Here is a 15,627-nt window from a genome sequence, read left to right as displayed (position 1 = left end):
ATAGGGCAGAAAATTAAGTAAAGTGCACAAAAGTTTTGATGAGAGTTTTAAAATATTTAATTTTAGATCCTGTCCATCATGGTGAAGAGAAGATTATCAGAGATGGAACCAGAGAAGTTATCATTCCTGAATCTTCATTTGGAGTCACTCCACATATATATCAAGGTGTGAAAAGCAACATTCTCTAAATAATCAAACATTCATTAAAAATTGTAACATTTTAGGATCAAGATAGCAAGCTCTAGATTTGGGAGTATTGACCTGAGCCATGCTAGGCATGTGATGTATGGGAGCAAGGAAGTAGAAATGAGGAATGAGTAAATTGCCTCTCTCAAAAACATAAATCCTGATTATAGCTTTTTCTAAAAAATAGTATGTGACTCTTGGGAAAAGGTGGACCTAAGACAGGGTAAAAAATAACTTTAAATATACACACATGTATTTTTGAATAAAATGAAAAAAGAATTGACTGACTTTATGACTGAAAGGACAGGTGGTCCCAAAGGCATATATCGCTACTCATAACAGTAAGATTTCAATTTTTTTTTCTCTGCCTCACCTGGAGGTGCTGACTCTTTGCTGAGGTACTGTTCCATAGATGGTAGCCGCCTTAAAATACCTCGTATTAGTGGCCATCATCATGTGTGATCCTAAGCAGTGGGATATCACAACTGAGCCTGATTCAGTTCTCATCTATTAGCCACAGACACGCACTTTACAGCAAAAGTCACTGAATAGTGATCAGGTGCAATATCCCTGGCTATTTTTCCCCTTCTGAGCCCAGGGACACTGGGGTAGATTTTCAGCTTGCCGCCTAGGCATAAAACTACCGTTGCAGATCGGCCACCCAATATAACTATCTGATTTTCATTTCCACTGAGTGCAATTATAGCGTACCTACAGTTGCCCCATCTATGCAACATGATAATCAAACCTGAGACATTTGGACTGTATGACTCAATACTACACCAGGTGGTGTATTTACTCTCTGAGCAATTGATGACCATCCTTGTGGAATTTCTAAATGATGCCACAAGTTAAAGACAGTTTATTCTGCAGACCTATTTCCACTGTGAACCAGATTGAGTACTATCCAAGACCAAACCAAGGTCTTTCCAAGGGCTCAAAAGGTAGATGCACCTTTAAGTTAGACACTGATGCCATACAGACAAGTTCAATCCATGTTTTTATCTGATCTCAAACAAGGGGAAGATGAGGAGAACACATCAGTTGATCTCAACATCCTCTGACTAGGGAGGGAAAACTTAGCTTGGTCCCCTCTCCTTACGAGTGCTCCATCCACAGGCCCTCTCTGTACACGTGTGTTTTCTCTGTAGAATTGCAGTGAAGTAGCTATGTTTTATTTCTTTTACAGTTGATCAATAAGAGGTGAATTATACTCCCCAGTGGTTCATTTAGATTATTCAATGAGTAGTTGTGATGGATGTTCTAGAAAATCTAGCAAAAATGTTTCAGTCCTGAAGCTTTAAATCAAATGAGACTGAGAGAAAAGGGAAGAGAGGTGAGCTGAAATATGAAAAAGAGCATGAGTCATTGCAGGTGTGGGAGGAAGCAACGGCATGATGATGTGTACTTAGGCAAACAATGAGAAATCAGGGGAGACATAGATGACAATCGGATAAATTAGAAAGAGCAGATGGTAATAAAGAGCAAAGAAAAAGTACAGAGCAACTGAAAAGTTGATATATGAAGAAGGCACGAAGGGAAGATAGAGGACTTTGCAAAATCCAATGTGTGTAACCGTAGTGTGTTTTGTAATGTTTGCAGACATTTCCTGCTTATGGCAGTATGGTTCCTTTGCCAATTATGTAGCATAACTCCCATCCAGTGATGAGTAAAATATGAAAAAGCTAACAATTAAGGGGTAGTGCTGACAAAAATAAGTTAAGCTGCCATTTTCTGCATTTTTATGTGTGTTAAATATGCATGCTATGAAATACGGTCTAATCCTCCCAGACTGTTTAACATGAGTCACAGGAAGTCACCAACCTTCACAACGGTGCAATCTTAGAGGAATGTTAGGATCTGAAAAATTTATTTTTAAGCTACAGTTGTACCCATTTATTTGCAACTTCCTTAATTATAATTCCCGTTTTAACAACCATTTCTAAAGTCCCGTTTTTCCCCCTATATTTCCAATTGTGAAAAGTTTGTTTTATTGTAATTCCATTTATTGCAATTCTCGCTTATGTGCAAGTGTGACGCACAGGAATCCCGCTTTAATGAAACTTGTCACCTTTGAACCTTTCACCTCTCAATCTGATTGGGTTCGGTGGTCAATGTGCCCAAGAACCGGATTGACCTGGTTTTCACTGTTTGTTAGTGTTGTGTGGGTGAGGGAGGAATGAAAGTTGAATTTCCAGACGGCTCAACAAAAAAAGCGTTATTACTTGAAGCTGCGCCAGGAAGTGAATGTTTTGAACAGTTTGAAGAAATTGAGGATTCGAAAGGTAGTTGCGAAGAAGCATGACATTTCTGAATATCAAGTTTCTAGAATACTGAAAAGAACAGCGGCGTCTTGAAGGATTGGAAAAGAAATTAGATCCGGGATAGGAAATGAAAGCGTGAAAGTAAGATGGCCAATGTTGATATGGCGCTGCTTGGGTGTTTGAATCACAAAGGAGTTCAGAAAATCCCACCTGAGAGATTTGAAAGCTAAAGCTAATGAACTTGCCAAAGAACTCGGCGTGGAATGATGACTGATAGAGAAATCATTTCTTCTCTGAAAGACTCGGAAACAGAGGCTGCAGAGGATGTAAATCAAGATGTGCCAGAGCTGAAAAAGTTAGAGAGGTAGATTCTGCACTCGTGTGTTCTGCTTCGATCCATCGAGTCAAGATAGTGAAACGTTTGATGAATTTTATGCACTGAAAGGGTGAGTTCAAAGACTGATGACTTCTGGGGCTCGATTTTAGCAGCGGGTTCCCTGTGCGTTATCGGCGGGGTGGGCTCGAAAATGTCAATTTCCATGTGCGGGACTGGATCGCGCCGCGATCCCGGCCACTTCCGGGTTCCGTGCTGACGTGCGGGGCTGCGTGCGCAGCCCCCGCTGGTGGGAATCCCGCAGGCAATTAAAGCCAGCGGGATGCCACTTGAGTGTATTTACTTTGCTTGTTCAGGTCATTAACTGACCTGATTAACGGACTGTTTGTGATTTTGGATAAACATGGGACTGTTTCACACACTGGGGGAAACAGTCCTAGTTGAACTGGACGTGTTGCAGCCGTCAGCCTGTGGCAGCTGCAAAGGTCCATTTGACAGGTGGGGGGGGAGACCCTCACCCATTGCAGGAGGCCGCTCCGTCACTTGGGACAAAGTGTGGCCTCCACCACCCCCCTCCTGACGGTCAAAGTCACCAACCTGCACACTCACCTCGGGGTCCGGAGACATGTGCCTACCTTGCGGACCCCCTCAGATGTACATATTGCGGATGGGGGCCGCCGTAGCTGCAGTCAGGACCTCCTCGGAGGGCGCACAACATCACCAGCCTCGCCATCCACGCCGTCCACCCCTGACACGTGGAGCTCCACAACAGAGTGCTGTGACACATCCACCTGTACAGCAGGAGGGAGGGCTACCGCAGAGAGAGATGCGTCGCAGAGGGCACTACCCTCGCCACAGGGTCCACAGACCGAGGCGCAGCTCCCCGGACCTCTCTGAGCAGCATTGCACACGGAGGCGCAGATTCACTCGACATGTAGTCGTGGACATCTGCAGCCTCTTTCATGCCGAGTTGCTCCTGGCTGGCCCCAGCACCATCTGCTTACCTGTCGCTGCCAAAGTCACCACTGCCCTCCACAACTTTTCCTCCGCATCCTTCCAGGGTGCAGCTGGGTACACCGCCGATGTCTCTCAGTCGTCTGCGCGGAAGAGCCCTGCAAATACACCTGCACCTACTCTGCAGTAACACAATGGGTGGCATCAGTGGTGGGTCCTCATAGTGATATCCAGGAGCGGGCATTATTGCACACAACAGACAGGATTCGCGGAGACATGGCAGTGGTGGTGCCAATATAATGTGTGATGTTTGTTGCTCTGAAATTCAATATAGGTAACACCCATGGCAAACCCTCAAACACCCTTGTGCATCCCCTTCATGCTCACGACACGTTTGCCTTACGCTGCCTACTGCACATATGTGATGCATGCCCTGTGGCTGCAGCACAGGTGGTGGCAGGTTGAGTGAGGCTGGCCGTGAGGGAGATGCACGAGAGGGTGAGTATGGGATAGAGCCATGAGATTGTATGAGGATTGGGTTGCGTGTTAGTGGCGGGGTGAGTACTCGCGAGGTGAGTAGGTGCAGGTAAGATGAGGATGGGGTTTGAGTGGGTATGAGGGGTGATGTGACAGAGTAGTGTTGGCGGTGCCGAAGGAGATGTGGGGTGGGGGCAGTGTTGTGGCAGACGGAGTGTAGGGGAAAGACTACGTGTTCTCACTGTGGCTGACCTACTGCGGTCATTGGAGCGCCTCCTGCACTGTATGCAGGTGGGCGATATGTTGGTGGCGCAGGTGACCCCCTCTGCCACCTCGAGCCAGGCCTGCTTGGTGGCAGAGGCAGGCCGCTTCCTCCCGCCCGCCGGGTGGAAGATCTCTGTCCTCCCCCTCCTCCTCACCCCATCTGATGATACCTGGGGTGAGGCATCATTAAACTGGGAGCAGCCTTCCCCCTGGGCTGCTCCATACTATAATTTGTTCTATTGGTTGCAGCATCTGTCAGTGGAGGACTGCCCCTTTAACTAGAGCGCCTCCAGCTGACAGATCGTACTGTGCATGCGCAGCCCGCCCGACGCGCAGACCAGCAGCGCGGAGCCCGGAGGAGCAGGTAAGTGATTCCAATTAGTGGATTGCCTGCTACGATCGCGCGGGCAACCCACTAATTTCACCGGGCGCGGAGACCACGCACCCGAAACCCAACCCGCCAGAAACCCGCAGGCCTGCTAAAATCAGGCCCCTGATCTCAGCCAAAAAAGTACAGCATTCTCTGCAGCATAAAAAAAATGAGGAGACGTGAGCATTTTTCTTTAATTTTTAAGATGTGATACTGTTTTTACCTTTTCAAGATGTTGTAATTTTGAAGATGATACACTGTATTCACCTTGTTGTAAGATGTTATACAAAAATTAGGGAAATAAAGGTTGTTATGTTAAGTTTTGATTTTTGTTGCTTCATAGAAATTCCCATTTTGTCACAATTTGCGAGGCTGCCCCGAGCGTTTGCAATTAAGCAGGTTCCACTGTACTTATGATGGTTACATTATATTTCAGGGTTGATTTAAAGGTCAGAAAGTATTACCTTAATGGAAATTGCACTCTGCACAGTTCATTTTTTTTATTGAATCACCTGGCTCTAGGCAAGCTATCTTTTACATATATATATGTAAAGGCAGTGTGAGGACCCAGAGAATAAAAGAGGGTTACAGAATCTCAAAATGATGGATATACAGGGCCACCTTACACTACATCCTATTCCGTTTTATCCTATTCCGTTTTATTTTGAGATACTGCAGTCACCAATTTTTCATCATTGATGAGTTAGAAGCAGAAGTGACAATAATCAACGTCTTATTTTAAAAATCTGCAATTTAAAAAGGTTACAAAAAGGAGTTTAACTTCGCTACTGATTATCACTCTTGTCAACACTACTCGAAGTACAATTCTGGGAATATGATTTGTGAGAAGAATTCTCCACTGCTCAGCTTCCAAGTACACTGGCATGGGAGAATGTTCCAACAACACTGGTTGTAGGCCAATGTAGTTAGCAGGTTGACAACAGAACCAATCTAATTAGCTAACGGTTCAACTTGTGTGCTGTTATGGGAGGATAAAATATCCCTACATAGCTGGTGTGTACCATGCATGCGTAGCAACCATAGTATTTTCAGTGCTTGAGGCATTTCCTCTTTCCCTTCCTCTCAATTTCTGAGGAGAGTGAGTAGAGGGTCCAACTCCTCAGCCATGTGGCTCCTGTGTTTCTTTACATTTTTTAGATGTTTCTTTAGATGTTCTCAACCTTTTGCAAGGTGGTTCAGTGGGTGATGCTGTCACTGCATTTTTTTCCTCAATTTATTTTTTCCCTTTGAATGTTGAATCTCCAAAACTGCAAGATTCCATCCTCTTCGCTTCCTCCGCATCTTCCAAGTTATTTTGTGCCTCTTCAGGCATGATGATACATTCTTTGAAGATTCAATCTCCATTTGGGACGTAGATGAATGATCTGTGTAAATATGAACATAAGACTCTTGAATATACAACTTTGAACTGCACATTATCTGAAGAAGATTGTTGTTAAAGACTTTTGCAGAAGACTTTGCAGGAGGCTGCAGAAGTCTGAAACAGCCTGTCTGGAGAAGGGCAGCCTCCTGATGCATTGCTCCTCGGATAGATCCAAGAAAGTGACTCTTAGCCTGTGCACCCTGTGTGCTGGTTATGGCCTCCTACGAGTAGCCCCATCACCTGATGTCTTATAAAAGCACAGCTACTGCTGTTGTTCCTCTTCCTCCAAGTGTTCCTCCATTCAAATGAAACTAGCAATAATAGCACCCATGATAAGCAAGTAAAGCTCACTGATGGTATGATAAGGTGAAAAATATGAGAAAGATGTGATCTGGAAGCCCTCCTGGCAATCCAAATAGCACAAAGACCCTCTGATCCAATTTCCTGCAGGTGTGAACACCTTTAAATAATGCTTGAGTGGCTGAGAGATCAATCCCGCGAGGTTTTATTGATGGGTTGGGCACTGGTCGGGACTTACGCAGTTTTGCATTAAAATGGCGAAAGAGTGCTAATTGCATTATAGGACCCCAATTGACATGTATTCTGTCTCAGCCGACTCCAAAAACTGCACTGTTAAGATGGCGGCCCTCTTGAGCATGTCAGTAAGTACTCTACCCCTATTTTAACCACTCGCCCGTCCCGTTCCCATCAGTTGGGCAGGGTTAAAATCGGGCCTTTGACTTTCGATGTACATAGATCCAAATTTATGTTAATCCAACCAATTTTATTTCAGGTTAGCAAATTGGGTAGTAGAGTGCATCTTCTTGTGTTACTTTCTGGCAAGGGAGAACCCACTGAGGAAAGTCAGAATTCATTCCACAATGCAGTTACCAACACATAGACTAACATGCAGAATGCTGCTATTAAAGCTATCCATAAAGCAGCTACCTCGAGGGGATTGTATGCATTATTGTCTGATAGCTCAGAACATCAAGGGCTTGATTTTCCTGGGAAATTGCTGGTGCATTGGGGGGTGGGGGAGGCTCCAAAAATTGGGGAAATCCTGTTCGAGTTCGGAAGCTGGCTCCAACTCGCCGACTTCCGAGTTCCCCAAGGACGCGCCTGTGTGCGTGCAAGCGTCCCGAATCCGGAAGTCTCGCAGGTAATTAAAGCCGGCGGAATGATAGTTAAAGAGCCAAATGTACCTAAGGCACTTTACTTGTGATATATTATAAGAAATAGGAGCAGGAGTAGGCCAATCGGCCCTTCGAGCCTGCTCCGCCATTTAATAAGATCATGGCTGATCTGATCCTAACCTCAAATCTAAATTCATGTCCAATTTCCTGCCTGCTCCCCGTAACCCGGAATTCCCTTTACTTCTAGAAAACTGTCTATTTCTGTTTTAAATTTATTCAATGATGTAGCTTCCACAGCTTCCTGGGGCAGCAAATTCCACAGACCGACCACCCTCTGAGTGAAAAAGTTTCCCCTCATCTCAGTTTTGAAGGAGCAGCCCCTTATTCTAAGATTATGCCCCCTAGTTCTAGTTTCACCCATCCTTGGGAACATCCTCACAGCATCCACCCGATCAAGCCCCTTCACAATCTTATATGTTTCAATAAGATCGCCTCTCATTCTTCTGAACTCCAATGAGTAGAGTCCCAATCTACTCAACCTCTCCTCATATGTCCACCTCCTCATCCCCGGGATTAACCGAGTGAACCTTCTTTGTACTGCCTCGAGAGTAAGTATGTCTTTTCTTAAGTATGGAGACCAAAACTGTATGCAGTATTCCAGGTGCGGTCTCACCAATACCTTATATAACTGCAGCAATACCTCCCTGTTTTTATATTCTATCCCCTAGCAATAAACGCCAACATTCCGTTGGCCTTCTTGATCACCTGCTGCACCTGCATACTAACTTTTTGATTTTCTTGCACTAGGACCCCCAAATCCCTTTGCACTGCAGTACTTTCCAGTCTCTTGCCATCAAGATAATAACTTGCTCTCTGATTTTTCCTGCCAAAGTGCATAACCTCACATTTTCCAATATTGTATTGCATCTGCCAAATCTCCGCCCACTCACCCAGCCTGTCTATATTCCCTTGTAGGTTTTTTATGTCCTCCTCACTCTCTACTTTCACTCCCATCTTTGTATCATCTGCAAACTTTGATATGTTACACTCGGTCCCCTCCTCCAAATCGTTAATATAGATTGTAAAGAGTTGGGGACCCAGCACCAACCCCTGCGGAACACCACTGGCTACTGGTTGCCAGTCCGAGAATGAACCATTTATCCCAACTCTCTGCTTCCTGTTCGATAACCAATCCTCCACCCATGCCAGAATATTACCCCCAATCCAGTGATTCTTTATCTTGAGCAATAATCTTTTATGTGGCACCTTGTCGAATGCCTTCTGGACGTCTAAATACACTACGTCCACTGGTTCCCCTTTATCCACCCTGTACGTTATGTCCTCAAAGAACTCAAGCAAATTTGTCAGACATGACTTCCCCTTCGTAAAGCCATTCTGACTTTGTCCTATTAAATTATGTTTATCCAAATATTCTGCTGTCTCCTTAATAATAGACTCCAAAATTTTACCCACCACAGATGTTAGGCTTACTGGTCTATAATTTCCAGCCTTCTGCCTACTACCCTTTTTAAATAAGGGTGTTACATTAGCAGTTTTCCAATCTGCCGGGACCTTTGCCGAGTCCAGAGAATTTTGGAAAATTATTACCAAAGCATCCACAATCCCCACTGCCACTTCCCTCAAACCCTAGGATGTAAGCCATCAGGTCCAGGGGATTTATCCGCCTTGAGTCCCATTAATTTACTAAGTACCAATTCCTTAGTGATTTTAATCGTATTTAGCTCCTCCCCCCCTAGAGCCCCCTGTTTGTCCAGTGTTGGGATGTTCTTAGTGTCCTCTACCGTAAAGACTGAAACAAAATATTTGTTCAGCATTTTTGCCATCTCCATGTTTCCCACCATTAATTTCCTGGTCTCATCCTCTAAGGGACCTACTTTTGCCTTAGCCACCCTTTTTCTTTTTATATAACTATAGAATCTCTTGCTATTTGTTTTTATATTTTTTGCTAATTTATTTTCATAATCTATCTTCCCTTTCTTAAATCAATCCTTTAGTTACTTTTTGCTGTCCTTTGAAGACTTCCCAATCTTCTATCCTCCCACTAAGTTTGGCTACCATATATGTCCTTGTTTTTAGTTGGATACTATCCTTAATTTCTTTACTTAGCCACGGATGGCTGTCATTTCTTTTACACCCTTTTTTTCCTCAGTGGAATATATTTTATTTGAAAGTTGTAAAATAACTCCTTAAATGAACACCACTGCTCATGTACCATCTTACCCTTTAATCTATTTTCCCAGTCCACTTTGATCAATTCCACTCTCATACCATCATAGTCTCCTTTATTCAAGCTCGGTACGCTTGTTTGAGAACCAACCTTCTCACCCTCTAATTGGATATGGAATGTAACCATGTTATGGTCACTCATTCCAAGGGGATCCTTAACTAGGACATTATTAATTAATCCTGGCTCATTACACAGGACCAGGTCCAAGGTTGCTTGCCCCCTCGTAGGATCAGTTACATACTGCTCAAGAAATCCATCCCTAATACACTCAATAAACTCTTCCTCAAGGCTGCCCTGCCCAATTTGATTTGTCCAGTTAATATGATAGTTAAAATCCCCCATAATTATAGCAAGAGATGGGTGAGATCCTGAATGAATATTTCACATCGGTATTTACGGTTGAGAAAGGCATGGATGTTAGGGAACTTGGGGAAATAAATAGTGATGTCTTGAGGAGTGTACATATTACAGAGAGGGAGGTGCTGGAAGTCTTAACGCGCATCAAGGTAGATAAATCTCCGGGACCTGATGAAATGTATCCCAGGACGTTATGGGAGGTTAGGGAGGAAATTGCGGGTCCCCTAGCAGAGATATTTGAATCATCCACCGCTACAGGTGAGGTGCCTGAAGATTGGAGGGTAGCAAATGTTGTGCCTTTGTTTAAGAAGGGCGGCAGGGAAAAGCCTGGGAACTACAGACCAGTGAGCCTGACATCTGTAGTGGGTAAGTTGTTAGAGGGTATTCTGAGGGACAGAATCTACAGGCATTTGGAGAGGCAGGGACTAATTAGGAACAGTCAGCATGGTTTTGTGAGAGGAAAATCATGTCTCACGAATTTGATTGAGTTTTTTGAAGGGGTAACCAAGAAGATAGATGAGGGCTGTGCAGTAGACGTGGTCTACATGGACTTCAGCAAAGCATTTGACAAGGTACCGCATGGTAGGTTGTTACATAAGGTTAAATCTCATGGGATCCAAGGTGAGGTAGCCAATTGGATACAAAATTGGCTTGACGACAGAAGACAGAGGGTGGTTGTCGAGGGTTGTTTTTCAAACTGGATGCCTGTGTCCAGCGGTGTGCCTCAGGGATCGGTGCTGGGTCCGCTGTTATTTGTTATTTATATTAATGATTTGGATGAGAATTTAGGAGGCATGGTTAGTAAGTTTGCAGATGACACCAAGATTGGTGGCATTGTGGACAGTGAAGAAGGTTATCTAGGATTGCAACGGGATCTTGATAAATTGGGCCAGTGGGCCGATGAATGGCAGATGGAGTTTAATTTAGATAAATGTGAGGTGATGCATTTTGGTAGATCGAATCGGGCCAGGACCTACTCCGTTAATGGTAGGGCGTTGGGGAGAGTTATAGAACAAAGAGATCAAGGAGTACAGATTCATAGCTCCTTGAAAGTGGAGTCACAGGTGGATAGGGTGGTGAAGAAGGCATTCAGCATGCTTGGTTTCATTGGTCAGAACATTGAATGCAGGAGTTGGGATGTCTTGTTGAAGTTGTACAGGGCATTGGTGAGGCCACACTTGGAGTACTGTGTACAGTTCTGGTCACCCTATTATAGAAAGGATATTATTAAACTAGAAAGAGTGCAGAAAAGATTTACTAGGATGCTACCGGGACTTGATGGTTTGACTTACAGGGAGAGGTTAGACAGACTGGGACTTTATTCCCTGGAGAGTAGGAGGTTAAGGGGTGATCTTATAGAAGTCTATAAAATAATGAGGGGCATAGATAAGGTCGATAGTCAAAATCTTTTCCCAAAGGTAGGGGAGTCTATAACGAGGGGGCACAGATTTAAGGTGAGAGGGGAGAGATACAAAAGGATCCAGAGGGGCAATTTTTTCACTCAAAGGGTGGTGAGTGTCTGGAACGAGCTGCCAGAGGCAGTAGTAGAGGCGGGTACAATTTTGTCTTTTAAAAAGCATTTGGACAGTTACATGGGGAAGATGGGTATCGAGGGATATGGGCCAAGTGCAGGCAATTGGGACTAGCTTAGTGGTATAAACTGGGCGACATGGACATGTTGGGCCGAAGGGCCTGTTTCCATGTTGTAACTTCTATGATTCTATGTTCCCTTATTACATGCCCCGACTATTTCCTGATTAATACTTCTTCCAGCAGAATTGCAACTATTCGGAGGCCTATATACTACGCCCATGAGTGTTTTTTTCCCCTTATTATTCCTTATCTCTACCCAAACTGTTTCATTATCCTGATCCTTTGTCCCAATATCATTTCTCTGTATTACAGTGATTCCTTCCTTTATTAACATAGCCACCCCACCTCCCCTTCCTTCCTGCCTGTCCTTCCTGATTGTTAAACACCCTGGCATATTTAATTCCCAGTCGTTGTCACCCTGCAGCCATGTTTCTGTAATGGCCACAAGATCATACCCATACGTAGTTATTTGTGCCGTTAACTCGTCCATTTTGTTACGAATGCTATGTGCATTCAGATAAAGAACTTTCAAAATATGTTTTGTGACACTTAGTTCCTGCTTTTTCCTTTTTATTATATTAGGTAGTTGGAACGATTTTTAACTTACCTGGGCGGCTTTCCCACGGCTTCTAATTCACGCCAGATCAGGCAAAAAGAAACAAAATAAATTAAATAAAAAACCATTGCATGAAGTTAAAACATAAAATCAACCTATCTTTCCACCCTGCTCCAATGTCTCCCTCTCCGATCTCCCCTTCTTCACTCCCCGATGTCCCCTCGAACTTTCCCTCTTCACCCCCCCCAATCTTCCCCTCTTCACCCCCCGTGTCCCTCGATCTCCCCCTCTTCACCCCCTCCCAATGTCCCCCCAATCTTCCCCTCTTCATCCCGATCTTCCGCTCTCCCTGCTGATCTTCCTCTCTCCCCCCCGATCTTCCCCCTCCCCCCCCCCGATCTTCCCCCTCCCCCTCCCAATCTTCTGTTCCAGCGCCAGATGACGTCTCGCTCTCTCTCCTCCCCCCCCCCCCCCCCCCCGCCGCGTTGCAGCTCCTGACGGCAGCCAGCCTGTCAATCAGGCTGGCTGCCGGGTGCGAAACCCGGAGAGCACATTAATCACCATCAATTACGATGTGATCGCATCGGAAACAGTATGTTTTGTTTATGCAGGTTTGCCACACGCATGTTCACTACCCTGCTGCCAACCCGCCACCATTTCAAAATTGAGCCCCAAGTATTTACTAATTATGCTAAAAACAGCCTGAATATGCAGACCTTAAGAGTCCCACAACCAGTTCCTGCTTAACTTTGGCATACTCTTGTTTATATGTGGAGGTTAAAAGAACAAGAAGTAGGATTGTCTACAACAAGTGTGATCTTCCTCATTGTTTGAAAGGAGTTCACACTGCACATACAAAACTCCCTACTGACCAATCCCCTTCTCATCATATTGTGGTCTAATATTCTTTAGTTTGGGATTTGAGCCCTGTCCCCTCATCAATGGGCCAAAGTCATTAACAAAGGTCAAATGAGTCAGGTCTGATTGTTGAGCTAGTTAGTTTGTCTGATTTTATCAATCTGTTTAATTGGATAGTTTCACTTATGGTCTACAGCAATATATCATATGTAATCACAAAAAATAGCATTTTTACCACTCAGCGGAAACTGCATAATTCATGCTCACACAAGGACACTGAGGCTCAATGCACTGCTAATGTTAACTTTATAAAGGCAATTGAAACCATTGGGTAGGTATTGCTAGTGAAAACTTTGGGATGTTAAAACTTCCCAGAAGTTCAATTGGTAAACAAAGCATGCAACTGAACCAGTCAAACCAGAAGATCCTCCGTTCGATTCTTATTCTGTGCTGAGCTGGATGATCTCAGGTGGAGTGGCAATAGGGACACTACAGTTAGGCGCAACACCCTATGGCCAAGAAGGAGAAAATGAGCCACGGACCCTGCTCCTGATTGCTATCCAGTGACCACTGCAGGAAAGTGCATATGTATCGGGTGAACACAGGATTGGACTCAGCTCTGATGCCCACCACAGTTGAATAATCTGCTGGTGCTCACTGTCTACGTTCCCACATGAAGAATGGCCACTTTAGTGATGTGCTGGATGGATGCTAGCGCCCATAGAACTGATGCCAATGTGAATTGCGTCTCAGGAGACGAGGAGAAACCGGATGGGGAGGAAACCTCATGATGTTGATCTATATCATTCCATCAAGCTGTTGAGCCATGAGATTTAGCTTCTGGTCAGTCTGTTACAAAGTACAGTAGTTGACTATAGTGAGACCCGTTGTTCAGCTGCTCTTGTCATACTATTGTAAACAATTTTACAACACCAAGTTATAGTCCAGCAATTTTATTTTAAATTCACAAGCTTTCGGAGGCTTCCTCCTTCCTCATTTACTTGAGGAAGGAGGAAGCCTCCGAAAGCTTGTGAATTTAAAATAAAATTGCTGGACTATAACTTGGTGTTGTAAAATTGTTTACAATTGTCAACCCCAGTCCATCACCGGCATCTCCACATCTTGTCATACTAGGCCGTTTTCTTTCACATCACATGAAACTTTTCTCTACATTTTATTTCTCCCTATTTTCTACTACTCGCTCCATAGCACACTCTGATTTTATTTTCTGTCTCCATCTTTTTCTTTGTCTGTTATGTCTTTTCCCTGATTCCTGTCTGCCTTGGTCAGGATAGTGGAATTATCCAGCCCATAGACATCTCCACAAACAGTATTCATGCCATCCCTTGCATCAACTTAAATTGAAATCAAAGGATCGTTTTCTAGACAGTTTTCCTTGCCCCAGATGACATGCCCAAGACAAACAAGTTCACTGTAAGCACAAACATCACTTGAGACTGTAACTTGGTCTTCTATTTCAATTGTCTCAATGTGTTGAGAAATACAGTAATCCCATGGGTAGTGTCATTGGGTACAACATGTGAGAGGAAGCTGATCTCTCGCCTATAAGTGTAACAAATCTTGATGGTACAGTTGTCAAATCTTTCATTTCAGATCCTGCTTATCGAAATGAAGACCTTGTATGGGACATGGATGGTGAAAGCAGAAGCCAATATAGGAACAGAATGCCACATTATAGGTCATTTGAAGAGATGTTTTCAGGTGTGAAAAACAATTATAGTCAAAAAGTAAATCTTTCAGCATGTCAGAAGATAAAAAATTCAGAATTTGAGATTTCTGTGGTGGTTGTGGAGGATGGAGGTGTGGTGTATGACAGGGAAATCTGGGAAATACTTCCTTCCTGATTAGTTTTACTATGATGTGGAGATGCCGGTGATGGACTGGGGTTGACAATTGTAAACAATTTTACAACACCAAGTTATAGTCCAACAATTTCATTTGAAATTCACAAGCTTTCGGAGGCTTCCTCCTTCCTCAGGTGAATGTTGTGGAAATGAAATCCTCGAACCCTTCGCATTTATAAATCACAGAACAATGCCTGGTGATTACAGATAGTCTTTCCAACTGCCCGTTGCCACGGCAATTACAGTGTGCAGACAGAGAGGTGTTACCTAAAAGGCCACCGAATATACAAACCACCAAAAAAAAACAGAGAGAGAGGCAGAAACATAGAAAAGACAGCAAATGACCCGTTATATTAAAAACAGATAACATATGTTCGCTGGTGGGGTTACGTGTAGCGTGACATGAACCCAAGATCCCGGTTGAGGCCGTCCTCATGGGTGCGGAACTTGGCTATCAATTTCTGCTCGACGATTTTGCGTTGTCGTGTGTCTCGAAGGCCACCTTGGAGTATGCTTACCCGAAGGTACCGACGGTGGCTGAATGTCCTTGACTGCTGAAGTGTTCCCCGACTGGGAGGGAACCCTCCTGTCTGACGATTGTTGCGCGGTGTCCGTTCATCCGTTGTCGCAGCGTCTGCATGGTCTCGCCAATGTACCATGCTCTGGGGCATCCTTTCCTGCAACGTATGAGGTAGACAACGTTGGCCGAGTCACAGGAGTACCCACGGACCAGTTGAACCAGGAACACTTCTCACCACGATGGACGTCTCGGCACGCTACA

The 15,627-nt window shown here is 44.4% G+C and overlaps 1 protein-coding gene across 1 annotated transcript in view; it reads left to right on the top strand.

The window, feature by feature from the left end:
• LOC137304231 (uncharacterized) overlaps positions 1 to 15,627 on the top strand; it is a 41,613-nt gene that overhangs the window by 8,406 nt on the left and 17,580 nt on the right. Inside the window, exon 5 of the mRNA XM_067972788.1 lies at positions 67 to 165. Within this exon, the coding sequence (XP_067828889.1) occupies positions 67 to 165 (99 nt within the window). The remainder of the gene's footprint in view (positions 1 to 66; positions 166 to 15,627) is intronic.

The sequence above is a fragment of the Heptranchias perlo genome, chromosome 37 (assembly GCF_035084215.1).
Source record: "Heptranchias perlo isolate sHepPer1 chromosome 37, sHepPer1.hap1, whole genome shotgun sequence".
In the NCBI taxonomy this organism is placed as follows: domain Eukaryota; kingdom Metazoa; phylum Chordata; class Chondrichthyes; order Hexanchiformes; family Hexanchidae; genus Heptranchias; species Heptranchias perlo.
Note: the sequence above shows the minus strand (reverse complement) of the source record. Positions and strands in the feature narration are given on the sequence as shown.